Source organism: Oryctolagus cuniculus, chromosome 7 (assembly GCF_051225735.1).
Source record: "Oryctolagus cuniculus isolate XC-2025 breed Fujian yellow rabbit chromosome 7, ASM5122573v1, whole genome shotgun sequence".
Lineage (NCBI taxonomy): Eukaryota > Metazoa > Chordata > Mammalia > Lagomorpha > Leporidae > Oryctolagus > Oryctolagus cuniculus.
The window spans coordinates 107,992,551-108,019,392 of NC_142873.1; the positions used below are offsets into that span (position 1 = coordinate 107,992,551).

At 43.3% G+C, this 26,842-nt stretch overlaps 1 protein-coding gene across 10 annotated transcripts in view; it reads right to left on the reverse strand.

Moving 5' to 3' along the window:
* DNAJC6 (DnaJ heat shock protein family (Hsp40) member C6) overlaps positions 1–26,842 on the reverse strand; it is a 195,408-nt gene that overhangs the window by 113,964 nt on the left and 54,602 nt on the right. The window contains exon 1 of one of the 10 annotated variants that reach the window (XM_070078343.2): positions 4,920–5,400. The exons of 8 other annotated variants lie outside the window; for them this stretch is intronic. In XM_070078343.2, coding sequence (XP_069934444.1) covers positions 4,920–5,112 — 193 coding nt within the window. In that variant the 5' untranslated portion in view covers positions 5,113–5,400. Of the gene's footprint in view, positions 1–4,919; positions 5,401–26,842 lie in introns of those variants that run through there. One more of the 10 variants, XM_051856404.3, reaches the window with a different exon arrangement.

Consider the following 26,842-nt stretch of genomic DNA (forward strand, 5'->3'; position numbering starts at 1 on the left):
GATGGGACCAGTCCCAACCCTCGTGGCCATTTGGGAAGTGAACCAAGTGGATGGATTATATCTCTCTCTGTCCCTCCCTGCCTCCCTCTCTCTTTCTGTAACTCTACCTTTCAAAATAAATAAGTAAATAAATCTTTAAAAGAATTGTAAATGCATTTTCCTGTTATTTTAAGCTTCAACAAAAGTTGTATGGTAAGAATAACTACTACGGTTCCCCATTTATAAAAGGAGAACAGTTTGGGACATGCTCAATCTGACTTGCCCCAAATGGTAGAGTTAGAAACATACCAGGGGATTCCAATTCAATCCCATCAAGGTGGCATGTACTAATGCCATCTCACTAGTCCAAGTGATCAATTTCAGTTCACAATTGATCATAATGATAGGTCCAAGAGTCAAATAGATCACATAAACAAGACTAGTGTCTGCTAATACTAACTGATAGAATTAAGAAGGAGAGAATGATTCAACATGGGAAGCAGGATACACAGCAGACTCATAGAATGGCAGATGTCCTAAACAGCACTCTGGCCTCAGAATCAGCCCTTAAGGAATTTGGATCTGGCTGAAGAGCCCATGAGAGTATTTTAGGCATGGAAAGCCAAGACACCCTGGGGGAAAAAAAAGAAAAAAAGAAAGAAAAAAAAAAAAAAATGAAAGATCCCTGCGAGTGAGATCCCAGTGGAGAGAACGGGCCATCAAAGAAGGAGGTACCTTTCTCTGAAGGGAGGAGAGAACTTCCACTTTGACTATGACCTTGTCCAAATATGATCAGAGTCGGCGAACTGAAAATGCTTTCATAGCCTAGGCAACTCATGACAAGAGCCTAGGGTAATTACTGATGCCATAAACAAGAGTGTCAATTTGTTAAGTCAACAACAGGAGTCACTGTGCTCCTCATGTAGGATCTCTGTCCTTAATGTGTTGTACAATGTGAATTAATGCTATAACTAGTACTCAAACAGTATTTTACACTTTGTGTTTCTATGTGGGTGCAAACTGTTGAAATCTTTACTTAATATATTCTAAACTGATGTTCTGTATATAAAGATAATTGAAAATGAATCTTGATGCGAATGGAATGGGAGAGGGAGCAGGAGTTGGGAGGGTTGCGGGTGGGAGGGAAGTTATGGGGGGAAGCCATTGTAATCCATAAGCTGTACCTTGGAAATTTATATTTATTAAATAAAAGTCAAAAAAAGGCTATTAGGTTTTTCAGCTAACAACAACAGGGCAGAGGCTTAGTCTCAAGTCCCCCTGCACAGACACATGCTGCTTAGACTAACTATTTAATAAATTCTGGGGAATGAAATAGATAAGTGTCCAAGTTTCTATTATAAATCACCATGCAAGTGTAAAGTATTAAGACTGAGTGTTAAATTCTCTAGAGGGACATCAACATATATTTTCTATTCATAAACATTTCTGTCAGAGCAAAAGCTTCATGAAACCCCATCCTAACCAGCATGTCATGGTACAATCACTAGAATAAATGAGGGAGATTACTACTGCTTTAGCAATGATCTATGTATTTAATTAAATTTCCTAAACAAATGGATACATCTACACTGCACAGGCCACATTCTGAGGATGCTGAAAGAACCACAATTAAACAAGACAGATATAGTTGCGCTAGTTAAATAAACCCGCTCTCAAAGTCCAATCTCTTCCAAACCAACAAACAGCATCATTCCAAACTGCATTCTCAATGGCAAACATGCATGAAAAGAGTTGTAACATACACCACACTGCTGCAACATGGCCACAGCAATCCCAGAACCAGACACAGGAGGGAATCCCAGAAGTCTCTGCATGCAGTGCAAATTGAAGAACAAACTCGTGGCGGTAGCACTTTCTTAATGAAAATGCCTTCCCATAACAACAGTTTGTCAACACAAGTCATTCTCTCAACCTACTGAAAAAAATATGACGGAGTCAAAAAGGCAGAACTCAAAAACCAGGGAGTTAGTAACCATGGGCTGTTCTGTTACTGCCCTTCACTAAATGATTGACCTCTGCAGGCCAAAAAGATCTAATTCATTACTATGTTTACCCCAGTGCTCAACATGGTGCTGGGTACAAAGCCCACCCCAGGAAATATGAGTATATGTTGAATTTATTCTATACCGTAACACATTTGGGGAAAAAAAAAGTCCTAAAATGTTCATTTCTGTGAGAAATTAAAATACATGGATTTCCATATTTCTCTTATTTCCTTGAAGTGAGGCTCTTCCAGACTGACTTGAAAGAATTCACTTTCAGGCCAGGACGGTAGCATAGTAGTTGGGCCTCTGCCTGTAGTAGTTAGACCTCTGTGCTGGCATGACAAGTGGGTGACGGTTTGAGTCCTGGCTGCTCCACATCCAATCCAGCTCCCTGCTGGTGGCCTGGCAAGGCATTTAAGGATGGCCTGAATGCTTGGGTCCCTGAACCTATGTGGGAGGCCCAGAGGAAGCTCCAGGTTCCCAGCTTCTGATAGGCCTAGCTCCAGCCACTGTTGTCATTTGGGATGTGAACCAACAGATGAAGACTTCTCTCTTTCTCCCTCTCTCTGTCTATAAATAAAAAATATTTGAAAAAATTCACTTTCATTTTCTTTACATCCCTGCTATGTTCCAGAAATGACTGTGGTGGTGTCATGCAGAGTACAATTGGGCCTCTGCATCCACAGATTCAATCAACCACAAATTGAAGGTATTTGGAAAAAATATCTTGTACTGTATAAGTACAGACTTCCTTTTGTGTCACTGGTCCCTAAACACGGTACAAGTATTTACACAGCACTTACATTGTGCTAGTTACTGCAAGTAACCTAGAGATGATTTTAAGTTTATGGGAGGATATGCATAGCTTATATGCCAGTATATTTTATATAAGGGTCTTGGACATAGAAATATTTTGGTATCCATGGGATACTAAAACCAATTATCCAAAATAATGAGGGATGACTATATGTGAATTTTTGTTTCAGATTTAAAGATCACATTCAAAGACAAATTAATTTTGATATCAATAATTTGGAAAAGCATAAATCAAATAACCACAAACAGTATCAATACCAAAATGTTGAAACCATAAGCCCCTTGGGGATAATTTCAGCTTTATTTAAAATGGCCTGGGGGCCGACGCTGTGGCATAGCTTTATTTTAAATGGCCTGCAGTGCTGGCATCCCATATGGGCACCAGTTCTAGTCCCAGATGCTCCACTTCCAATCCAGCTCTCTGCTATGGCCTGGAAAAGCAGTAGAGAGCACCTGCGTGGGAGATCTGGAAGAAGCTCCTGGCTCCTGGCTTCAAATCAGCCCTGCTCTGGCCATTGCAGCCATTTGGGGAGTGAACCAGCAGATGGAAAACCTCTCTCTCTCCCCCTCTGCCTCTGCCTCTCTGTAACTCTGTCTTTCAAATAAATAAATCATTTATGTATTTATTTATTTATTATTTGACATGCAGAGTTATAGACCATGAGAGAGAGAGAGAGAGAGAGAGAGAGAGAGAGGTCTCCCTTCTGTTGGTTCACTCCCAAAATGGCAGCTATGGCCGGCGCTGCACGATCTGAAGCCAGGAGCCAGGTTCTTCCTCCTGGTCTCCCATGCAGGTGTAGGGCCCAAGCACTTGGGCCATCCTCCACTGCCCCCCCGGGCCACAGCAGAGAGCTGGACTGGAAGAGGAGCAACCAGGACTAGAACCAGGCGCCTCAGGCGGAGGATTAGCCAAGTGAGCCACCGCACCGGCCATAAATAAATCTTTTTAAAAATAAATAATAAATAAAATGGCCTGAGAGAGGGTCCCACCAATAATTTAATTAACTTCAACAGGAGCTTGAATGGATAAACTTCACTTTCAGCCCAGAACATTTGAACATCTGTGGACAATATGTCATTCCACTTTAGAAATGAAAAAAATAGAAAGCAATATCCCAGGGATAGCCATTCATTGCATGATTAAAATAAACAAACATTTGTTTGTAAAGCATGAGAATTAAATTCGGTTTGGTTTCATTACTGCCCAAACAACCCACCATGAATCTTTTCTTTGGAGTCCTTGGTTGTCCAAAGTTAAAGTTTCCAGTACAGAACAATTCACTGAGCACTTCAATTATAAATTATCTCTGTGTAAGCAATCCTCTGACCCTGGCTCCCTGGAATGGTAAGCAAATACTAGCTATATAAATAAGTGGTTGTTTTACTATGGAAATCCCTAAATGCTAACAGCAAGAGAGAACTTCAGCTTGTTTAAAACATCGTATGCAAGACTGACAAGCCCAGATAGGAAGTTCAGAGGCATTTCCACTGTATCTGCGAGTAAAGGTTTATGAAATGTGAATACAACCAATGCAAAAGGATAAACAAGATCAAAGCCAACAACAAATGAAATAAATTGCATTGTACCAATCACAAAGCTGTCGTAAAAGGGCTCTAGATCCCAGGTAAAACCTCCTGAGACAGTTAACAGTATTAACCCTCACAGATGTCTGAGTCAGGCGCAGCAGAGCTGTGCAGAATCACAAACACCACCAGCACTACGAGAGTAACCGGGAATAAATACCGTCCACAGGCTGCGAAACAACCCGTGCACTTGCTCCTTCACCTCTCCCCTTTATCCAGCTGGGCCGAGGTAGTAGTGGCCTCTTCCCGCCCTCCTTCCAGGCCGCTCTTCTCGCCTCCCCTCCCCTCCTCCCCGCCCCCAGCTGTCATAGTCAGCAGCCTGGAGAGATTAAGAGGCGCTAGCTGCGGTCACTGGGCCTCCGGACACAGCCAGCCCCCCGGACCAGAGAAATGACACCCTCGTGGCATTGATCGCCTTCGTCTCCAACCCGGCCCTCTCCCAAGCCCGGGATGGCCTGGGAGCCCCTGGTCCGCGGCCTGGCGACTCCGGAGGGCGCGTGGAGGCAGCGCTGCGCGCCCCGCGGGCCGCGCTACCTGAGCTGTCCATGGTGCTGGCGCGGTCCGGAGGCAGCCGCGCGGGACTGCGTGCCGCCGGGCCGCCGCTCACTCTCTGCTTGGCGCCACCGGCGCCGCTGCCCGCACTGAAGTCCCCGTGACTGTCCACCAGCTGCAAAGATTCATAACCATCGTTGCTGGTCTTTTTCCGGTAGCTCCCGAGGAGGCTCATGGGCAAGCCCGGAGAAGAGGGGGGGGAAGTCAACCTGGGAAATGAAGGGGGAGGTGGAAGGTGCAAAGAGCTGAAAGAGGAATTAAAAAGAAAAAAAAAAAATCAAGTGCCCGACATGACGCCAGGAGGAAGGAAAAGAAGGAGCGGCCACTGGAGAGGAGCCTGCCTGGCGAGGCAAAGCCACCACCCAGGGCAGAGCGCGGCTCTGGGCGACGGACGCGAGGGAGGGAGCGAGGGCGCGGGCGGGTGCGCGCGTCCTCGAGGCCGCCCCGCGGAGCCGCCGGCCCTGCCGAGCGTGGGCCCCTGGCCAGCCACCTTCGGGCAGGGGAACGCCCGGAAGCAATCGTGTAGGTGTCGCTGCGTTGTCCTGCCGCCCAGCAGGGTAGTTCCTAGAGCGGTTGGCCCGCAGGCAGGGAATAAAAAGGAGCGAGCAGGAGAGGGGAGAGTGGCGGGGAGGGAAGTGGGAGGCTGGAAACGGGGCGGGGTGGGAGGGGGAGGGGCCGCCTACGCTGCGGGTGGGAGGGGGTGCGCTCTCGCGCGTGGTAAGGAAGAAAGGAGCTAGGTGAGGTCCAGACACGCCCATCTCGTATAACTTGGCCTACATCTGCTGGAAGGTTCGGCAAGCCAAAGCCACGCCGACCGGCACCGTCCTGGACAGCCTGGACTTGTAACTCGATTGAACAGAAAAAGAATACACGTTAAATGCTAGCCTTCTGTGTATGCTGGTACATAAGGAAAGCAGCGTTTTTACACATTCGCTGGAACAGGGTTGATCCCTGAGAGAGCAGAGTCGTCTATTCTAATGCTACAAGGTGGTCAGGGCCCATTCTGCACAGTGAGTAGCTCGGACTGCTTGTTATCTATTTGTTGAATGAATAAATATGCAATTTCAGAGCTGCTGTTTTTGACGTTGGCACGAGGAGAAAGAACTCTATCACTCAGCCAGCTTAAGGGGCTGGTTGGGAAACAAGATAGACAAGGATTTCTTTCCATCCTCTGTCTTAATGCCTTATTTTTCTTTCATAACTCTGGTACAGAAAGCAGTCACTTACCATCATGGGAGAATTTATCCCGAAGTTAACTGAGTTGAAGAGCCAGGGTCCTTTATGACAAAAGACCCTTTTAAAGGTTGGGTACCTATTTTTTTTTAAGATTCATTTGGCTTATTTGACAGGCAGAACTTCCATCTGCTAGTTCACTCCCAAATGCCTGCAAACGGGGCCAGGCCCAACCTGGGAACCAGAAATTCCAAGGTGATTTCCCACATGGGTATCAGGAACTCAAATACTGACCATTAGCTGCTACTTCCCAGGCACGTTAGCAGGAAACTGGGCGGGAAGCAGAGTAGCCAGGACTCAAACTTGTACTCTGATAAGGAACAGCTGGCATGCAGACTGGCAGCTTAACCCACTGCCTACAACACCAGTCCCCATGTGTACCTAATTTTATATTGGTTACATTGTATTCTTAAAGAAGATCTCAGCATTGTAAAAGTTTGAGTCCTTACAGGAAAACTCGAATAAACTTCAGTCTCAAAAGTCACCTACCTAATGTTAATTTTCACCTATAAATAGGATCTTAGAGGATCCTCATTCCCAGTGTCTCAGGTGGACACCATGTATCTTGTTTAAAAATTCTGAGTCCCTACAAGAGGAACCGTTCAAAGTGTTTTGACAGCATTTCCTCACCAAAAGGAAAAGAAAAAAGTGCCTGCTTGTAAAGTGTGCTGGAGTCCACACAGGATGCCAGCTTTACTTTCTGCTCACCTTACAAGACTTTCTTCTTGCTGTTATTGTTTTGATCATCTAAGAACACAAAACCAAAGGACAGCATCCAAGAGGCTTCACTCCAGATCATTTTGGACCCAAAGGGTTTCCTGGAAGCTCCAGCTCCACAAAGGTCTAAATAAAAATAACCTAACTGGATTGATGGACATTTTCCTATTCAGGTGTCACTTGAACATAGACTCCTGTAGAAAGAAGATGAATCAGGAAAGGCCAAGAGTGCCACCTTAAAAGAAAAGCTAAACTTCCTGATCAATTGTTTTCCCAATTGCATTATCTGATCAAAGTGTGGAGTCACCTGAATCACTAATCAGAGTTAATGCTCATTTATAACAAGAACAAAAAACTTGAATGGCAGTGGGAGAGACTCTAACAGAATTTTAAACACAAATTTTATACTTTCAATTTTCCCAATCTGTCTGATTCAGCTCTTTTAATTACTTGATTACAATAATAACTCAATAAAGTCTAGTAAAGAAATCTTTCCGGCCAGCGCCACGGCTCACTAGGCTAATCTTCCGCCTTGTGGCACCAGCACACTGGGCTCTAGTCCCGGTCGGGGGCGCCGGATTCTGTCCCAGTTGCCCCTCTTCCAGGCCAGCTCTCTGCTGTGGCCAGGGAGTGCAGTGAAGGATGGCCCAAGTACTTGGGCCCTGCACCCCATGGGAGACCAGGAGAAGCACCTGGCTCCTGCCTTCGGATCAGCGCAGTGCGCCGGCCGCAGCACGCCGGCCATGGCGGCCATTGGAGGGTGAACCAACGGCAAAGGAAGACCTTTCTCTCTGTCTCTCTTTCTCTCACTGTCCACTCTGCCTGTCAAAAAAAAAAAAAAAAAAGAAAAGAAATCTTTCCCAATAACATTTTATTTAAAATCTTTTTCTGAGATGGTGCTTGGTGCAGCAGTTAAGACACCACTTGGAACATCTCATATCACAGTGCCTAGGCTCAAGTTACAGATTCCAGCTTTCTGGGCCCCCATACCTTTCTCCTCCTTACCTTACACCTCCCTCTTCTCCAGGCAGCAGATGACAACTCAAGTACTTGGGTCCCTGCAACCCATACAGGAGACCCAGATTGAGTCTGGGGCTCCTTGCTTCAACCTGGCCCAGGTTGTTGTGGGCATCTGGAGAGTAAACCACCAGATCGAAGATCTCTCTCTCTCTCTCTCTCTGCCTTTCAAATAAAATGAAAAAAAAATCTAATTGTTACTTTAAAAAATCCTCAAATGTTGGGTCTATAATCATTAGAAATAGAGAATTTAGACAAGATTGTTTCTTTTTGTTTCAAAAAGAGTGCTTTTAGCTATTATTGCTCAACTTCACAGTTGCTGGAAGATACACATGCCTTTGTATTTTTGCATATCTATCTCATAAGTTTGAAAATTTAAAGGAAAACATGAATAAGTTCCAAAGATCATTTTATTTTTAATCTTTACACATAATTTTGTATTAATAAAATCAGTAGCTACTAATAGCTCTCCCAAATTAAGAATATAAATAACACATGACAGCATGGAAATACAATGACTAGATTTTTTTTTTCTTTTTGACAGGCAGAGTGGACAGTAGGAGAGAGAGACAGAGAGAAAGGTCTTCCTTTGCCGTTGGTTCACCCTCCAATGGCTGCCGTGGCCGGCGTGCTGTGGCCGGCGCATCGCACTGATCCGATGGCAGGAGCCAGGTACTTCTCCTGGTCTCCCATGGAGTGCAGGGCCCAAGTACTTTGGGCCATCCTCCACTGCACTCCCGGGCCACAGCAGAGAGCTGGCCTGGAAGAGGGGCAACCGGGACAGAATCCGGCGCCCCGACCGGGACTAGAACCCGGTGTGCCGGCCCCGCAAGGCGGAGGATTAGCCTAGTGAGCCGTGGCACCGGCCTAGATTAATTTTCAACAGTGTAAAACCTAGAATTTGGGGCCTAAAGTGGAACATGTAGAACATGTACCAATTTCAGCACTAAATTTTTTTCTTTACAATTATAAAGACCAAATTCATAAAGAGCTCACTTATCCATGAAGATCTCACTGTTCTCTATAAAATGTCAATAATAAGAGTACCATCATTATACAGTTGAAGTAGGAATTAAATTAGTACCTAACATATATAGTAAGTACTTAACAAATGTTCTCTGTTATTACTAGTATTCGTCTGTCTTAGGCACAGCACTATCCTCAGTGCCTAGCAGTCCTAGTGCCTCCTGTGGCAGGACAGCTTTCAAGGCTAAGTATTTTTTCCAGAAGGATGATCAGTCTATGTGATGATGAATAAGAACTGGGCTTAATGAAGGGAGGTGGCACTGCAAAAATCCAAGGTGAACATTCAGAAACTAAATCTCCTGTTTTTCCAGGATCAAGACTGCTCCAGGGGCCAGAGCTGCGTGCGCCCTAGCAGGTAAAGTTGTCACCTGCAGTGCCCCGCATCCCATATGGGCGGCTGGTTAGAGTCCCAGCTGCTCCACTTCTGATCCAGTTCTCTGCTATGGCCTGGGAAAGCAGTGGAAGATGCCTCAAGTCCTTGGGCCCCTGCACCCACATGGGAGATATGGAGGAAGATCCTGACTCCTGGCTTTGGATCAGCGCAGTTCAGGCCGTTGAGGCCATCTGGGAAGTGAACCAGTGGATGGAAGACCAACTCTCTCTCTCTCTCTCTCTCTCTGCCTCTGTGTAACTCTGCCTTTCAAATAAATAAATAAATCTTTAAAAAAAAATTTAGTGCTAAAAAAAAAAAAAAAGACTGCTCCTTAATTTATTTTAGCCCAAGAATACCACATTGTATTTGGGCCAGAGGCAAGGGTCAAGATGCCCTCTTTGGGGGAGAACATGCTTTTCCCTTTGTCTTCTCTATTGCTAGCTTCAGTTGCTTCAATTAACTCCAGGAACCTTATCCAGCTGAGGAACAGACAGGAGCCAGGTTCCACTCCTCCTCATCCCCTTCACATACACCCCAGCCCCAGCATGCTCTCCTCCCACAGCGATCACAACACAGTTTTTGCGGTGGGGCTAGGAGAAATGACCTAGCCATCTTGGGACCTATTTGGGAATAAGATCTGGGCTTTTTGATTCCCAAAATATATAATACATTAGGCCCTGGGCTCATATCATCTATGACTGAATTCTGGAATCCATCAGCTGTTGGCTCTATGACCTTGGCCAAGTTACCTAACCTCTCTGCATCATTTTTCTACTCTGTTGAATGAGCATAGTAATAGTGCCGTCATATAAGTTGTAGTGAGAATTAAATTAGTTCATAATATATAGTGAGTGCTTATCAAATGTGATTATTACTATTACTGTTCTATTTTTATATGAATGAGTCACTTTTTCAAAAAAAGCTATTTCCTATCTATAAAATTAGTCTAAAGTTTGCCCTGCCTGCCTAAGAGATTTGTTATCATTACGATGTATAATATAAAAGCACTTTATATAATATAAAGGGAATATTCTACCTTAAATTTTTAGATATTTTCAAGTCTGTCTTTCTTTTGGGATCTGAACTCCTTGAGGACAAAAGCTTCTGTTTTGTTCAAATTTGTATTCCCCCTTAAACCCAGAATAGCACCTCACTCTCATTATATATTTAATTAAATACCTAATGAACTAATAAATAAACAGAATGTCAAAACATCACCTAGGTTAAGTGATTTTCTTTAAAAATAAAACAAGGGGCAGGCATTGTAGTGCTGGGGCTTCAGCAACTGCTTGGAACTCCTGCATCCTATTCAGGAGTGCCTGGTGCAAATCCCACCTACTCTGCACTTCCAACTTCTTTTTTAAATTTTATTGAAGGTATACAAATCTCATGTATTTCACATATACAGATTTAGGAACACAGTGATACTTTCCACCCTACCATCCCTCCTGCCTGCACTGCACCCTTCTTCCTCCTTCCTCTCCTATTCCCAGTTTTAACTGTTACAAAGATCTATTTTCAATTTACTTTGTACTCATAAGATTAACCCTACACTAAGTAAAGAGTTCAACAAATATTATGGAGAAAAAAAAAAAACACTATTCCTCAACAGTAGAGATAAGGGCTGTAAACAATCATCTAATCTCAAAATGTCAATTTCACTCCAATACATTACATTTCCATTCCAACCTCTTGCTAATGCATCTGGTAAGGCAGCAGATGATGGGCCAAGTAGTTGGGTCCTTGCCACCTACTTGGGAGATCCAGATGGAATTCCTAACTCCTGGCTTCAGACTAGCTCAGCCCTAGCTGTTGAGGGCATCTGGAAAGTGAGCCAGCAGATAGAAAATCTCTGTCTCTCTACCTCTGAAGTAGATGAAAATAAACATTTTTAAATAAAATTAGAAACAAAACAAAGTTACATGTTGTGGCCTACTAGTAGATTATAAAATAAACTTAGAAATTCATGACCATTATTTTCATAAAAATGAAATCAACTAGAAAACAAGTTTTTGGAACATGGTAAGATGTCATTTCTTTTTTTTAAAAGATTTATTTATTTATTTGAAAGACACAGTTACAGAGAGAAAGGGACAGAGATCTTCCATCCATTGGTTCATTCTCCAAATGGCTCCAATGCTCCAGTGGCCAGAGCTGGGCCAGGCCAAAGCCAGGAGCTTCTTCCAAGCCTTCTACATGGATGCAGGGGCCCAAATACTTGTGCCATCTTCTGCTGCTTTCCCAGGTGCATTAGCAGGAAGCTGGATCAGAAGTGAGGCAGCCAGGAATCGAACTGGCACCCATATGGGATGCCTACATCTCAGGCAGTGGCTGAACTCACTACATCACAACGCCAGCCCCAAGATGTTGTTTCTTAAAATATTGCTTGTGGCTTGTTTGGTATGTGTGTGTGTGTGTGTGTGTGTGTGTGTGTGTGTGTTTCTACTTAGGAATTATATAAATACATTTCCCCTGTGGATAAGTGGACAACAGAATTCTAGCTAACCAAATGCCGGCCAGCTCACACTGTGTCCTTTCTATTACAAAATGTATTTTGAGATTTCTAAAACACATTCTTTTAATTTTTCTGCTTTAACTAACATAAGCCAATGAATAGTAGTAAAACATACTTTGGTTATATCATAATTCAGGTGACTGAAGAAGGCCTATAGATAAATACAAGGCAAAGCAACATGCCATATCTGGCTCCACGAAGGTTTTATTTGTCCAGCACTTCACAAAAAATGAAAAAAAAAACTTTTTGTTTAGACATCTGTACAGAGGGTACACAGGTTCCAGTATGAGTGCCATATTTCACCACCATTTTGCAATGTTTGATACCAAGCTTACTCCACTCATTCCCACTATCAATCAGCCCTGTGGACATTAGATTTTGAGACCTGCAGGGTAGTGTCTCAGCTGAAACTGATGTTAAAAGCTGAAGGAGCAACACCACCAATACTGTTGCCAAGAGCCACATCTTAAACCATAATGCAAAAGAAAGAAGAGACCGAGAACACGTTCCTGATGCTATTCCTAACCAGCAGGTGGCCTTGACTCTTAGCAGTAGAACCGAAGGGACTGAATTACAGGATCCTCTCCAGTTCTCAAATATTTCTATCTTTCTCAGAATGTTAGTTGTCATTTTCGTCTTTCTCCAAATGATATCCAGAGGGAAAAACCATGGCCATTTAAACTTTCAGTTTGCTATGTCCCAGCTAATCAAGGTTTTACTGTAGCAGCTGTCAAGAATTACACATAAAGCAACACACAAGACAGAAGGAAAAAAAAATTGAGCTGATAATAATTAGCAAAACGAAGTCTGAACTAGCTTATAATATCACTGAGGAGTGGGGTGTCTGTCACTGGTGCATGATGGAATGCTGCGTTTTCCAGACACAGGGCAAAGTGTCCAAGTGGGGCATACTTTTTAAAGATATCTCAGCATCCTAAAACCTGAGAGCTCTAGTAGTAATAAAAATAACTGCCACTGACTACTTACTATTTCCCAGATGCTGTACTACCTTAACTCTCATGTTCCCAACAATCCTGCAAAGGTGTTGTTATTCTCTGGGGGCAGTGTTGGAGCGATTACATGACTTGCTCAAGATTACACAGCAATCATTTAGAGTTCAAACTCCTATTTTCCTGATCATGCATTGGCCATCCCACTGAAGCTGAAGAGGCAATCCCACTGATCCAAGTGAAAACTGGAGGGCATTTGGATCATTTCTTAGATCTGAGTTGCCTTAACAAAAGTAGTCAGCGAAAACAGGTCCTAGGGTACCAGCACCAGTATCCCATGTTAGACCTCAGGTTTGAGTTTCAGCAGCTCGGTTTCCAATCCAGCTCCCTGCTAATGGCCTGGAGAAGCAACAGAAGATGGCCCAAGAGCTTGGGACCCTACCATCCACATGGGAGACCTGGATGGAGTTCCAGGTTCCTGGCTTCAGCCTGGCCCAACCCTGGCCATTGCAGCCATTTAGGGAGTGAACCAGTGGATGAAAGCTCTCTCTCTTGCCCCCTCCCTGCCCCATCCCATATCTCTCTCTCTACTCTTCAAATAAATACAATACATCTTAAAAGAAAACTGATCCAGAAACTGTATGGGCATTACCCTTGCTTTACTATCCACTCCTACTCAGTGATACCTGAAAGTTTTCAATTAATGTAGCTTCCCAATGGGCAATTTTATTTTTGCAAACAAATGGCTTAAAGACTTTTTAATGTGTATTCCTAAAAATTGATACTGGCTACTCTTTGGCCTAGTTTGAAATTACCATATGAGAAAGAAATCTTTAATTTCGTTTTAAAGCTAGCTCCTTTTTTTTGAAAGATTTATTTATTTGAAAGACAGAGTTAGAGAGAGAGAAAGAGATAGGTCTTCCATTCGCTGGTTCACTCCCCAGATGGCTGCAATGACTGAGTGGCAGCTCCTAACTTTAAAAGAAGTTTCACCTCTGTTGTGCTTGTATGTGTGACTATGTACAAGCACGTGTATGCAGATTAGAGACATCAAAGTATAGTGGGAAACCCAAGCTTTGGAGAAGGAATTAGAACTATGCTTGAGTTACAGGCCTTCCATGTGCAAGTTTTATAGAATCTGCTTAGCCACTCAGAGCCATGTGCCCTTTCTGTGTGGTGGAGGAGACTACCTGCCCTCATCTCGTTGGGAAGATCAAATAAACTATATGAAAGCACATAGTGAATACTAAAACCCTACTCAAATACTGCATTTTATCCAATCAAAGAAACCATTTAAGTCATAACATTGAGAAAGAAAAATATGCTACCAATCAAAGTAGGATATACGATCACTTTTAGATGCCTCAAGATTTCATAAATATTAACCTGCTTTTAAAACCTGAGAATTAACAAATATTATAATTTTTAACATATATTAGCCTGAAAACATATTTATCCATTTACAATTCAAGCATTTTGAGCAGCTCTGGTAGACAGACAATGCTCATCATGTTTTGCCAGGCCTAGCATAGTACCTGCCAAGTAATAAGTAACTAGTCAATATCTGCTCATTGAATGTGGGAGATCATCTTTAGCTTACCAAAATGTTTCCCCTGGGTTTCCTTAGCAAGCTCCCTTAGAACATACATCCATTTGCTAACATTTGAGTTATCCTTGACTTTTCAAGGACAGGCTCATGGTATTAACAATGTTACACCTACATCATCATTTCAAGGGTAACTTGTCCTTTGCATATTATTACCTTGCAAATCAGCTTCTCACAGGGACAGACACTAACAGACTATCACAGGCTGGCCCTGTGCTCAACTGCTCTCAGTCTGGGAGAAAACAGACAGAAAGTGTTTCTGTGGTAAACAGTTCCCCAAAGACAGATGCAAACCAACACTGAAGTGAAAGTTTCTTTAGGTCTTGGATACTCCTATGTTTGGCCCTGAGTTCATTACATACGATTTTATATCCTTAAAATTTGAAATCTTACTCTCTATAATGCCATTGTGCTTAAAAAAGTGCTAGGCTCTAGAGCACATAACTCACGTGGCATATCCTCTATGATGACGACCCAGAAGACAGTGAGCAACCAGACTCAGGCAGTCTTCTCAGGGTGCTGAGTATCTCCATGCAGAGTCTCTGCTGCCCACTTCACCACACCTAACTGGCTGGAAGGAACCAGCCTTTCCTGAAACCTAAACCAAATGTCTGGAGTTTTTTTCATGCATTTTCCTAAGGAAATGTAAAAGGTTTCATGAGAAGGAGTATTATGCCTATTTCATAGTCAGGGAGGCCAGAGCTCCAGACTGTAGCTGACTGTGGGCTAAGCAGTCATTGCTAGGGATCCCTGGTAGTGCCCTCCATCTTGTATGCTCATAGAACTCCTTTGACTTGGCACATAGCTATGTAAAATAGAAAAGATATTTCCCATTCTCTTTCCCTTTCTTGGGCCTACCACATGCACGTTTTCTACATTCAGCCAGGTATGTACATGGGACTAAGTTGTAGCCACTGTAATATAAGCAGAAGGGACACATGCAATTTCTGGTATGCATCCTTCAAAGGGAAGGTGGGTAGGTGCTATACCCTTCTTTTAATCCTCTTCCTTTTCTTCTTGTTGGAATATGGAACACTAGCAGGAATCTTGGATCATGCAGTGACCTTGAATATGGAAGACTTTCATTGTGAAGCAATAAAATAGAAGGATCCTGAGCCCCAGAGAGCTATGGCAGCCCTGGACTAATTCCTTCTGGATTAATTAATGGTGACATGGAAACAAACTAGTTTCTTTTAAGCCACTGTTACTTTCCTTGTTCCTGTTATGTGCAGCAAAACTAATCCTTACAGGGATATAAACTGCAGCCTAGCCATAGAATTTTAATTATTTATTTATATTACAATCTTTACTGGGAATTGCATGTCCATGTAGTCATGGACAAATTAATTTCTCTAAGTCTATTTCCTCCTCCATAAATAGGTACATTTAACTAACAGGGCAATCATTAAAACTGCATGATACAAAGTTCATTAAGAGTTTTATATTCTGCCTGCCATGTAGTGAGGGTTCAATGAATGTCACCTATTTGTTATTTCTTGTCATCACCCTTCAACAGATACATAAGTAAGTCTATTATGCCCGACTCCAAAAACCAATGGTCTTTTCACCTATGCAGAGATTGTCTCTCAGGACCTGGCCCAGAGCTGCAGAGCCCTGCCATGTCATCAGAACTCTCCAGTCAAGCTACTCCTTCCCACTTTTTTAAAGATTTATTAGTTTATTTGAAAGGCACAGTTACAGAGAGAAAGAGAGAGAAGGAGCTCAACATCATGATAATCCATCTGCTGGTTCACTCCCCAAATGGCCACAACAGCCAGGGCTGGGCCAGGCCAAAGCCAGGAGCCAGGAGCTTCTTCTGGGTCTCCCATGTGAGTACAGGGGCCCAAACACTCGGCCATCTTCTGCCACTTTCCCAGGCACATTAACAGGGAGCTGGATCAGAAAAGGAAAAGCCAGGAATTGAACTGGAGCCCAGATGGCAGGCCAGCATTGCAAGCAACAGCTTTACCCACTATGCCACAATGGCAGCCCCTGCCCCGTCCCTTTGTGTATAATTCTTTTTATTTGATCACCTATACAATCTCAATGCAGTCTAGACTTTTTAAGCCATCAAAGTTGATAAAGATCTAAAAGCAAAATGTCATTGTTAGCCGGCGCCGTGGCTCAATAGGCTAATCCTCCACCTTGCGGCGCCGGCACACCGGGTTCTAGTCCCGGTTGGGGCGCCGGATTCTGTCCCGGTTGCCCCTCTTCCAGGCCAGCTCTCTGCTATGGCCAGGGAGTGCAGTGGAGGATGGCCCAGGTGCTTGGGCCCTGCACCCCATGGGAGACCAGGAAAAGCACCTGGCTCCTGGCTCCTGCCAGGATCAGCGCGGTGCGCCGGCTGCAGCGGCGGCCATTGGAGGGTGAACCAGCGGCAAAAGGAAGACCTTTCTCTCTCTGTCTCTCTCTCTCTCACTGTCCACTCTGCCTGTCAAAAAAAAAAAAAAAATGTCATTGTTTATGATACAGAGATTCTGAGACAATTTGCTTCAATATGGCCAAGTTAGAGAATCTGATTCATTCTCCACTGTGCTAAAAGTAAATAAAGAGTTTAGGTAATGAGTGAGAGCATTCTTTCTTTTTTTACTTTCTATTATGGAACTCTTCAAACATATACAAAAACACAAACTATATAATGGACCCCTCTGTACATACCAATCAGCAGGCCAATCTTATTTCATATGTAAAGACCCCTAACTACTTTAAGCAAATTCCAGATTTCATATAATTTAATTTTCATTTAAATATATCAGTATGTAGCATTTTAATTTTGAGTAAAAGCTATCATACTTCTGCACTAGAACCAGGGCAAGGTGCCATTCTACCTGCTTGCTAAGAGGCCAAAGCTATCCCCCGGGTTCTTTCCAGAGACTATCAGAGGAAGCTGCATGCCTTCCCCTTGCCTGACTTCCAGTGGAAATGATACATCATCCATTCAGCTTCCCGTCCCTAGCTCACTCATACCCCTGCCCACTCTATCCCCACAAAACTCATTTCTTCAAGCAGTAGTTGTAACCTTAAGACCAGTTACCCAAGAGATCTGGAAATCAACATGGAATTAAATTGTTCCAGAATGAAGAAAAAAATTATAGAATATTAAAGTTTAAAGGAGCTATGAAGGGCAGACTATCCCATTCAATTTACAGATAAGAAAATTCAGAGAAGTGAGCAAATTGATTCACACTTGAACATTCTAAAATACAAATCCAATTACGTAAGTCAGCTGCTTAAAACTATTCAAGGATTTCCTATTGTTGTCAGTCTACAGTATTTAGCATGATGGACCCTTGGTATTCTAGAATCAGTTACTTCCCCCTCAAGACTCAGCCCTCACCACTTCTTTTTCCTCATCGTCTCTCTAATCTAGACAGAGAGCTTCTTTGTGAGTCCCCTGCCTGCAAATTCTAGCATGCTCATCTGATCCCTGCATGGAAAGCTCTTCCCCCAAGAAACTGTAAAAGTTCTCAAAATCAGGGCAAGCATTGTGGCACTGAAGGTTAAGCTGCTGCTTGAGACACCTGTATCCCCTATCAGAGTGCCTGGGATCAAATCTTCCCTCTGACCCAGCTTCCTACTCATGCAAATCCTAGGAGACAGCAGATAATGGCTTGGGCCCCTACCACCCTTGTGAGAGACCTGGATGGAGTTCCTAACTCCTAGCTTTGGTCTGTCCTAGCCCCAGTTGTTGTGGGCATTTGGGAAGTGAACAAACAAAAAGAAGCGCTCTGTGTGTGTGTGCATGTGTGTGTATGTGTGTGTGTGACATTCTGCTTTTCAAATGAATAAAAAATAAAGATCTCAAAAAACAGATTACATAAAACTTCATGAAGTCCCATAGAACACTGTACATCTTCCAACATAGACTTGCAACACATTACATTGAAATTACCTATGCTTGTGTACTACTTCCCACATTGGACTGTAAGATCTACAGTGGCAGGGTCAAGTTTAGTACCCAAATCCATGCCTGACACATTGTAGACACCTGATAAAGACTTGTTAAATCAATGAATAGCTGCCACAGGAAGAGTCAGTGAACAACCTATGGGAAAGTGCTCTGTATACTAAATCTAACCATTGCATTTGCTACAGATTAAGACTACAACACTCCCTATACAGGAAACTGATTTTCTGAGTCCAGGTCAGAACTCTAAGCATTTCGTCACACTGTGCAATATTAAGTCAGCCAAGAAACCTATCACATGCTGTTATTTTCTACTTTAGCTGTATTAAAGACGACAGACTTGAGGCCTTTGAAATCATTTTATTTGACATTTTTTATTTCACTTTTGACTTGACTAGAAGATTTAGATACTCCAGGCCATTCTTCTGAAATACTTATGGATCATCACTTACAAAACTTTAAAAAATTTATTTGAAATGCAGAGAGTCACAAAAACAGATATCCCATTACTCTCCAAATGCAACAGCCAGGACTGGGCCAAGTGGCTGTCAGGAGCCAGAAACTCAAATAAGGTCTCCCAGTTGGTGGTAGAGATCCAAGTACTTGACCTATAAACCACTGCTTCCCAGGGTGCACAGTAGCAGGAAGCTGGAATTGGAAGCGGAGCCAGAACTCAAACCCAGGCACACTGATATGGGGTGTAGGCATCACAAGTGATACCTTAACCACTGTGCTAAATGCCAAACCCTAGATCACCATTTTTAAAGACTAGTTCTTTGGGTCAAATACTGTTTATGGATAACAGAAGATGATTCTTTCATTTTTGCCTCTGAAATCACTATGTCCATTCCATATAGACTACAAAGAACCATGCGTTGGTGGAAAATAAGATGGTGATATTTCAAAAGGTAGAAAGCTGCAAATTATAAAGATGAATGTCTAAACAGCAGTAGATATTTTTGAGCTCATTAGTATGGAGATAGCAATGGCAGTACTTTTATAACACCTTTAAGTTTTGGTTGTAAGACTGGAGAGTGTGGTGGTGCTGGCTTCCAATTCCAGGAATATTTACTGATGCTATCACAGAGCCAGTTCCCTTATCTGCATTCCCATCATAAGTTTCAATGGGAAGAAATCTAGTAAGGGTAAAAATAGAGTTAATTCAGTAAAATTTAAGTCAACACAAACCAATTTTACCAGAACTCTTAGTGGTTAAGAATGTAAGCTGGGGCCAGTGCTGTGGAACAGTGGGGTAAAGCCCTGGCCTGGAGCACCAGCATCCCATATGGGTGCCAGTTCGAGACCCGGCTGCTCCACTTCCTTTCCAGCTCTCTGCTATGACCTGGGAAAGCAGTGGAAGATGGCCCAGGTCGGGCCCCTGCACCAGCGTGGGAGACCCAGAGGAGGCTCCAGGCTCCTGGCTTCGGATAGGCACAGCGCCGGCAACTGTGGCCAACTGGGGAGTGAACCATCAGATGGAAGACCTCTCTCTCTCTCTGGCTCTGTAACTCTGTCTTTCAAATAAATAAAGTAAATCTTTTTTTTTTTTTTTTTGACAGGCAGAGTGGACAGTGAGAGAGAGAGACAGAGAGAGAAAGGTCTTCCTTTGCCGCTGGTTCACCCTCCAATGGCCGCCGCTGCAGCCGGCGCACCGCGCTGATCCTGGCAGGAGCCAGGAGCCAGGTGCTTTTCCTGGTCTCCCATGGGGTGCAGGGCCCAAGCACCTGGGCCATCCTCCACTGCACTCCCTGGCCATAGCAGAGAGCTGGCCTGGAAGAGGGGCAACCGGGACAGAATCCGGCGCCCCAACCGGGACTAGAACCCGGTTTGCCGGCGCCGCAAGGTGGAGGATTAGCCTATTGAGCCACGGCGCCGGCAATAAAGTAAATCTTTAAAAAAAATAAATAAATAATGTGGGCTTTGGAAACAGACAGACCTGAGCTTCCAGAATAGACATATGAACTTGGGCAACTTCTTTGAGATTTGATTTCCTCATTTCTAAGTTGAGGTATTACCCCAGTGATGGGCTGGACAAAAATTATCTAGTGTTAGATATCTTAGTCCATTTTTTTTGTTGTTGTTGCTGTTGTTTCTACAACAAAACAGTGCTGTCTAAAGGAAAGAGGTTTATTTAACTCATGATTCTGGTGGCTGACAGATCCAAAGAGTATAATGTCAGCGTCCTGGTGAGGGTCCCCTGGCTGTATCCCAACATGGCAGAAAGAGAGAAAGGGAGCTAGGTACTAGCCAAAGGAGCACACGGATTAGTAGGAAGCAAAAGACTGGAGAGGGTTCATTTACTAATCCACTCCTAACCCACTCCCTGGAGACAGCACTAATCTGTTCAGAAGGATGAATCCCCCTGACCTAATTACTTCCACTAGGCCCCAAATCATAAATGTTCCACTAATGCTACACTAGGGACCATGGCTCCAGCAAGTCAACCTTTGGGGAACATACTACACCAAATATCAGTAGATGTCTGGAAATTTATTATCTTATCAACCAAGAGCATTCCCATTTTCTGGGAAATTCTCCCCCTCTGTGCCTGGAGTTAGAGCCCAGGAATGAACGGTACTGACTCCAAGTGAGGTCAAGCATGGCCTTGTCATGGGACTTTGCAACTCCAAATCAGAGAGAGCAAATCTAGGTCTTTCCCTGGAGCAACTACAGACAGGAGTTGTAGAGTCCTGCTTCCAACATGCAGATGCAGGTGAATGTGAAGAACAATGTTGCCAAGGAGGAAAAAGTACATTTGAGAAAGGGACACAGGGAAGACAGTGTTTACATTCTCAAAATGCAGGAAGCCCATGGGCAGCTCTGCCATTTTCCACAATTACAAGATGTCCTTTTTTCACTTCATTCATTCACATTGCTTCTCTATCACTTTTAACATAGCACACATCACAATGCCTTCATCACTGTAGCTCAACGCATGAAGTTATTATTGTTTGCTTACATAATGAACTGTCATATGATCAGAGTTGGTGAACTCAAAAGGCTTCCATAGCCTTGGCGACTCATGACAAGAGCCTAGGGTGATTACTAATGCCATAAACAAGAGTGTCAATTTGTTAAGTCAACAACAGCAGTCACTGTGCACTTACTCCTCATGTAGGATCTCTGTCCTTAATGTGCTGTACATTGTGATTTAATGCTATAACTAGTACTCAAACAGTATTTTTCACTTTGTGTTTTTATGTGGGTGCAAACTGTTGAAATCTTTACTTAATATATGCTAAACTGATCTTCTGTATATAAAGAGAATTGAAAATGAAAAAAAAGCATAATGAACTGTCATTCACACTCCTACTTCTCTATTACATACAAAGACAAAAAATTAAGGTGCTTGAATAAAGGTTTACATTAAAAATTTACTAAAATAAGCTTCATGCTATCACTTAAAATCCCTATCCATTCAACTATAAGTTTCAACACATTTTTCTGGTTTTAACTAACATGTAAAACTCTATGGTCTTCAGAAAATTTTCGCAAAGTATAGCATTGTCCAGTTGAAATACCATGCAAGCCATAAATGTGAGTTATTTGTAATTTTAAATTTGTAATTTTAAATTTTAATGTAGTCACATTAACAGAGAGGATTAATTTTAACAATAAATGCTACTGAACTCAATAAATATATGTAATATTTTATATGATTTCCATAGTAAGTGTTTATAATCTATTGTGCATTTTACACTTACAGCACATCTCAATTTGGACTAGCCACATTCCAAATGCTCAGTAGCCACTTACCCTTAATGGTACCATAAGCCAACTGTTGGGTCAATCTTCCCAACAAGTCTAAGGTTACAGCTTTTGTAATTATTGACAAGAAAACTGTAGTCCAACAAAATTAAGTAATTTTTCTCACAGTCAACAGCTAAACAATGCAAAGCTCAGGCTCAAACCTTGGCCCATGGATTCCACATTTTGTTCCTGCTTTCACTATGCTTTCTCTATAACTAAGAATTCATGGTCGGGGCTGGTGCTGTGGCGTAGTGAGCTGAGCCACACCTGTGATGCCTGTATCCCATATGGACACCAGTTCAAGTCCTGGTTGCTCTACTTCTGATCCAGCTCCCTGCTGATGCACCTGGGAAAGCAGCAGATGGCCCAAGTACTTGGGCTCCTACACCCAAGTGGGAAACTTGGAAGAAGCTCCTGGCTCCTGGCTTCAGCATGGCCCAGGCCTGGCTGTTGTGGCTATTTGGGGAATGAACCAGTAGATGGAAGATCTCTCTCTTTGTCTCTCCCTCTCTGTGATTCTGACTTTCAAATAAGTAAATAAAAAAAGAGCCAATGGCCAATATTACCCTGAAGTATACCTAGTTTAATCAAATAAATAATAACAAAGCTTCACCTATAAAATGAAAAGGTTGGACATACAGTCAATAGATATAAACTATAGTGATCTGATCACTCAGGCCACACAGCCTGCCAATGGGACAGAATCTTTAAATGAAAACGACCCTCCCAGTTCCACACATCTTTATTGACTCATGAAAGTAAACATCACAGAGGTATTCTCTTTACCACAACTTTTCCTCTGTCAAGCTATTCATCTGTTCACAAAGTCAAAACTTTTGCAGATAAAGTTGTGCAATGAAACAGCCTACAACAAACTTCAATGTAATTTGAACATGTGAGCTAGTCCAGCGAAATGCACTCTGTAAGCAACAGGGAGAAAAGGAGAGCACATACCTTCATCCACTGCCAATGCACCAACCCTCCACCATTTACAAAAGAGAAACTTCCCTATCCTAAGCAGTTAGGATCTGAAGGTCAGGCTTCAAAAGAAAAATGGACATTGCTGATACATATTCACCATTATTTTCTCAAGACCTTTTCATGAAATCCATTCACTGCTTTTTCTTTACAACAACAAATGAATTCCTTATTTGTTCAAATTGAGAAATCTGTTCTTTAGTGAAGAAAACTATGCAAAATTACTTAGCAAAGTGCCTGGAACACAGCAATTTATGCTGGTTTTCCTTTGCATTATAAAGCAAACACATTTTTCAAGGAAAATTTGTGTGGAAAATATGTACAATGTAATATTAAGGAATACCAACAGAAAAGAAATATTAATCTAAAATGTGAATTATAGTCTTCAAAAATAGAATATGATTAGATGTGCATAAATAAAATAAAGAAGGCTGATACTGTGGTCTAGTAGGCTAAGCCTCTGCCTGTGGCACTGACATCTCATATGGGAGCCAGTTCATGTCCTGGCTGCTCCTCTTCCAATCCAGCACTCTGTTAACGGCCTGGGAAAGCAGCAGAAGATGGCCCAAGTCCTCGGGCCCCTGCATCCACATGGGAGACTCAGAAGAAGCTCCTGGTTCCTGGCTTTGGATCGGCCCAGCACTGGCTCTTGCAGCCATTTGGGGAATGAACCAGCAGATGGAAGACTTCTCCCTCTTTTTGTAACTCTGCCTCTCAAATAAATAAATAAATATTTTATAAAAAATAAAGGAAATATACCAACCTATTAAAATACTCACCTCTTGTTAGGAATGACTGAAAGGACATTCATTTTGTGTGTCCTGGAAGACTCTCTGTGAAAATGGCTGTGGTCACTCACCCCCACCTTTTCACTCGTATTACACCCAGCAGTTCTCATTCACCAACACTGCATCATTCCATCTTTCCCCATCAACACATCAAGTATACTTCTTTACTCTTTGAATTTGGACTCGCCTTGTGACTTGCTCTGAACAAGAGGCTGTCGTGGACAGAACATTTGTGTGCCTCCGTAATAGTCTATGTAGTCTGGTTTTCAGCCACAATTCCTGGCTCACACTCCCATAGCTGTTATTATTTCCTATGTGACTATAACAATAAGCATATTTTATAAAGTTTTTGACTTTTGTCTTTGGATGCTGTAGCAGAATAGAATAGCTTCAGTGTGGGAAAGGGGAAAGACTGGCTTTCATTATACTGTCGGAACCCTTCAGGACTCAGAAAGCAAAATCTTTTTCTCTGATCTATTCCTGCTGTCCTTTTACCGGCTGCTTTTCCTCCCCAGGGCAGGTCATAGAAACTAGATTTTGTCCAACCCAAGGCAGGTCATAAAAAATGACAAATACACACTAATCTTCCTGCACCTTTGTTTCTTGATACTAGCCATAAAGAAAAATCTCTGACCTACATTGAATGATAGATTAGAAGACTCCCACTTCAGAAGGGGTCTTTCCCTAAACTTGGCAGGAAGGAATGCTGCACGGAGAAGTCAAGAAGAATCTGAACAGACAGGCCTTGCCAGGTTTCCCCACCTCATCTATTAGCTGTACGATTTTTTATCCAATCACATTTGTACATGCTTCACTCGTGCCTTTCCAGTGAATTCTCCATAAAACCCAAAGGACAGAGTTCAGAGAACTTCTGAACACTGAACACATAAAGGCTTGCAGGACAGTGCTTAAGAACTACGCTCCAGGAAGGCTGCACATGCCAACTCCACAGGGACAAAAGGTCCTGTGCTTAGGAGCCTTCCCATCCAATGCAGCTATTTAATTGTAGCCTTGAAAATCTCCTTCACTCTAAACCAGGAAGCGTCTTTCCCTCAGTCCCCTCAGCTACAGCACATTAGTCGGGCCAAAGAACTAGGTCAGTCAGAAGTTCCAGTGGTGGAGCCAGCACTGTGGCGTAGTGGGTAAAGCCATTGCCTGCAGTGCCAGCATCCCATATGGGTGCCGGTTCAAGTCCTGGCTGCTCCACTTCCGATCCAGCTCTCTGCTATGGCCTAGAAAGGCAGAAGATGGGCCCTTGCACCCACATGGAAGACCCACAGGAAGCTCTTGGCTTCGGATCGGCACAGCTCCAGCCGTTCCGGCCAATTGGGAAGTGAACCAGCAAATGGAAGACCTCTCTCTCTCTTTCTCTCTGCCTCTCCTTCTCTCTGTGCAACTCTTTCAAATAAATAAATAAATCTTTAAAAGAAGAAGAAGAAGTTCCAGTGGCCCAGATTAGTAACATTTCTTTTTTTTAAGTTTTTATTTAATGAATGCATTTTTCATAGGTACAACTTTAGGAATATAGTGGCCTTTTTCCCCCATACCCACCCTCCCACCCCAACTCCCATCCCACCTCTCTCTCCCTCACCCATCCCTTTCTTCCTTATGGCTCATTTTTAGTTTGATTTTATATACAGAGGACCAACTCCATGGGTAACTGATATCTGAATGCAGCAATCCTACAAGGCTGAGGCTTCAACCCATGGGATCAGACACTACTCCAGGAAGACAGTGTAAAATGTAATTGAATTAGAGGATGCCCAGCTGGTGTTGCTGTAAAATTGACTGCTTGCTTGCTGGTGGGATGAAATTCCCATACATACACAGATCATGAAATTGATCTGTATTGTGAACAGATAGTAGAACTGAGTTTGTTTTCCCTCAATATCTTCAGATTCCTCCAAATTCCAATGTTGAAGCCCTACTCCCCAATGTGATGCTATTTAGAGAGGGGGACCTCTGGGAGATTTAGAAGAGACTATAAGAGTTGGGCCCTCATGATGGCATTAGGTCCTTATAAGAAGAAACAGAGGGGCCGGTGATGTGGCATTGCAGGTTAAGCTACCACCTGCAATGCCAACATTGCATATGGGCAGCTATTTCCGGCTGCTCCGCCTCTGATCCAGCTCCCCACTAGTGCATCTGGGAAAGCAGCAGCAGATGGCCCAAGTGCTTGGGCCCCTGCACCCATGTGGGAGATCCTGAAGAAGCTCCTGGCTCCTGACTTCAGCCTGGCCTGGTCCCGGTCATTGCAGCCATTTGGGGAGTGAACCAGAGAATGGAAAACCTCTGTGTGTGTGTGTGTGTGTGTGTATGTGTGTGTGTGATTCTCTTTCCCTCTAATTCTGCCTTTGAAGTGAATAAATAAATTGAAGAAAGGAGGGGGGTGGGGGAGGGAAGAGGGGGTGAGAAGGAGGAGAAGGAAGAGAAGAAGAAGAAAAGGAAGACGGAGGAGAAGAAGAAAAAGAGAGTGAAAGGGAGGGAGGGAGGGAGGGAGGGAGGGAGAGACATAGATACTTGAGCATCCACCACATGAAGACACAGAAAGAATGGAGCCTTTTGCAAACCAGGAATAGGGCTTTCACCAGGAACCAAATCTGTCAGCACCCTGATCTTTGGACATCCCAGCCTCACATAGGGGAAGTGCTATTGTACCTGTTTGGAGCCTAGGTCCAAGAGGTTTGTAGACTTCTGCTTGCTCTCTTGGGTCCTCTGCTCCTTCTCCAGGGGCTGCCCAAACTAGGTGACTACAGAATGAGAGCTCACACATAGGAGCTGACCCCAACATTCCAGTGTTGTGAGTGAGCCCCATTGGGCAGCAGTCCCACTGGGCTCAGAGCAGAAATGTCCACCTGAACCCACCTAAATTACTGCCAGTAGAATTGTGACCTACATAAATGTATAGTGCCTTAAGCCACTAAGTTTTAGGCTGGCTTATTATACAGCAAAACCTAATTGATAGGTATGTGTGTTCCAGAGTTGGTATAATGAAAACCATAAAAGGAAAGGGAATGAAGGAGCAGGGAAAAGAACAACAGAGGG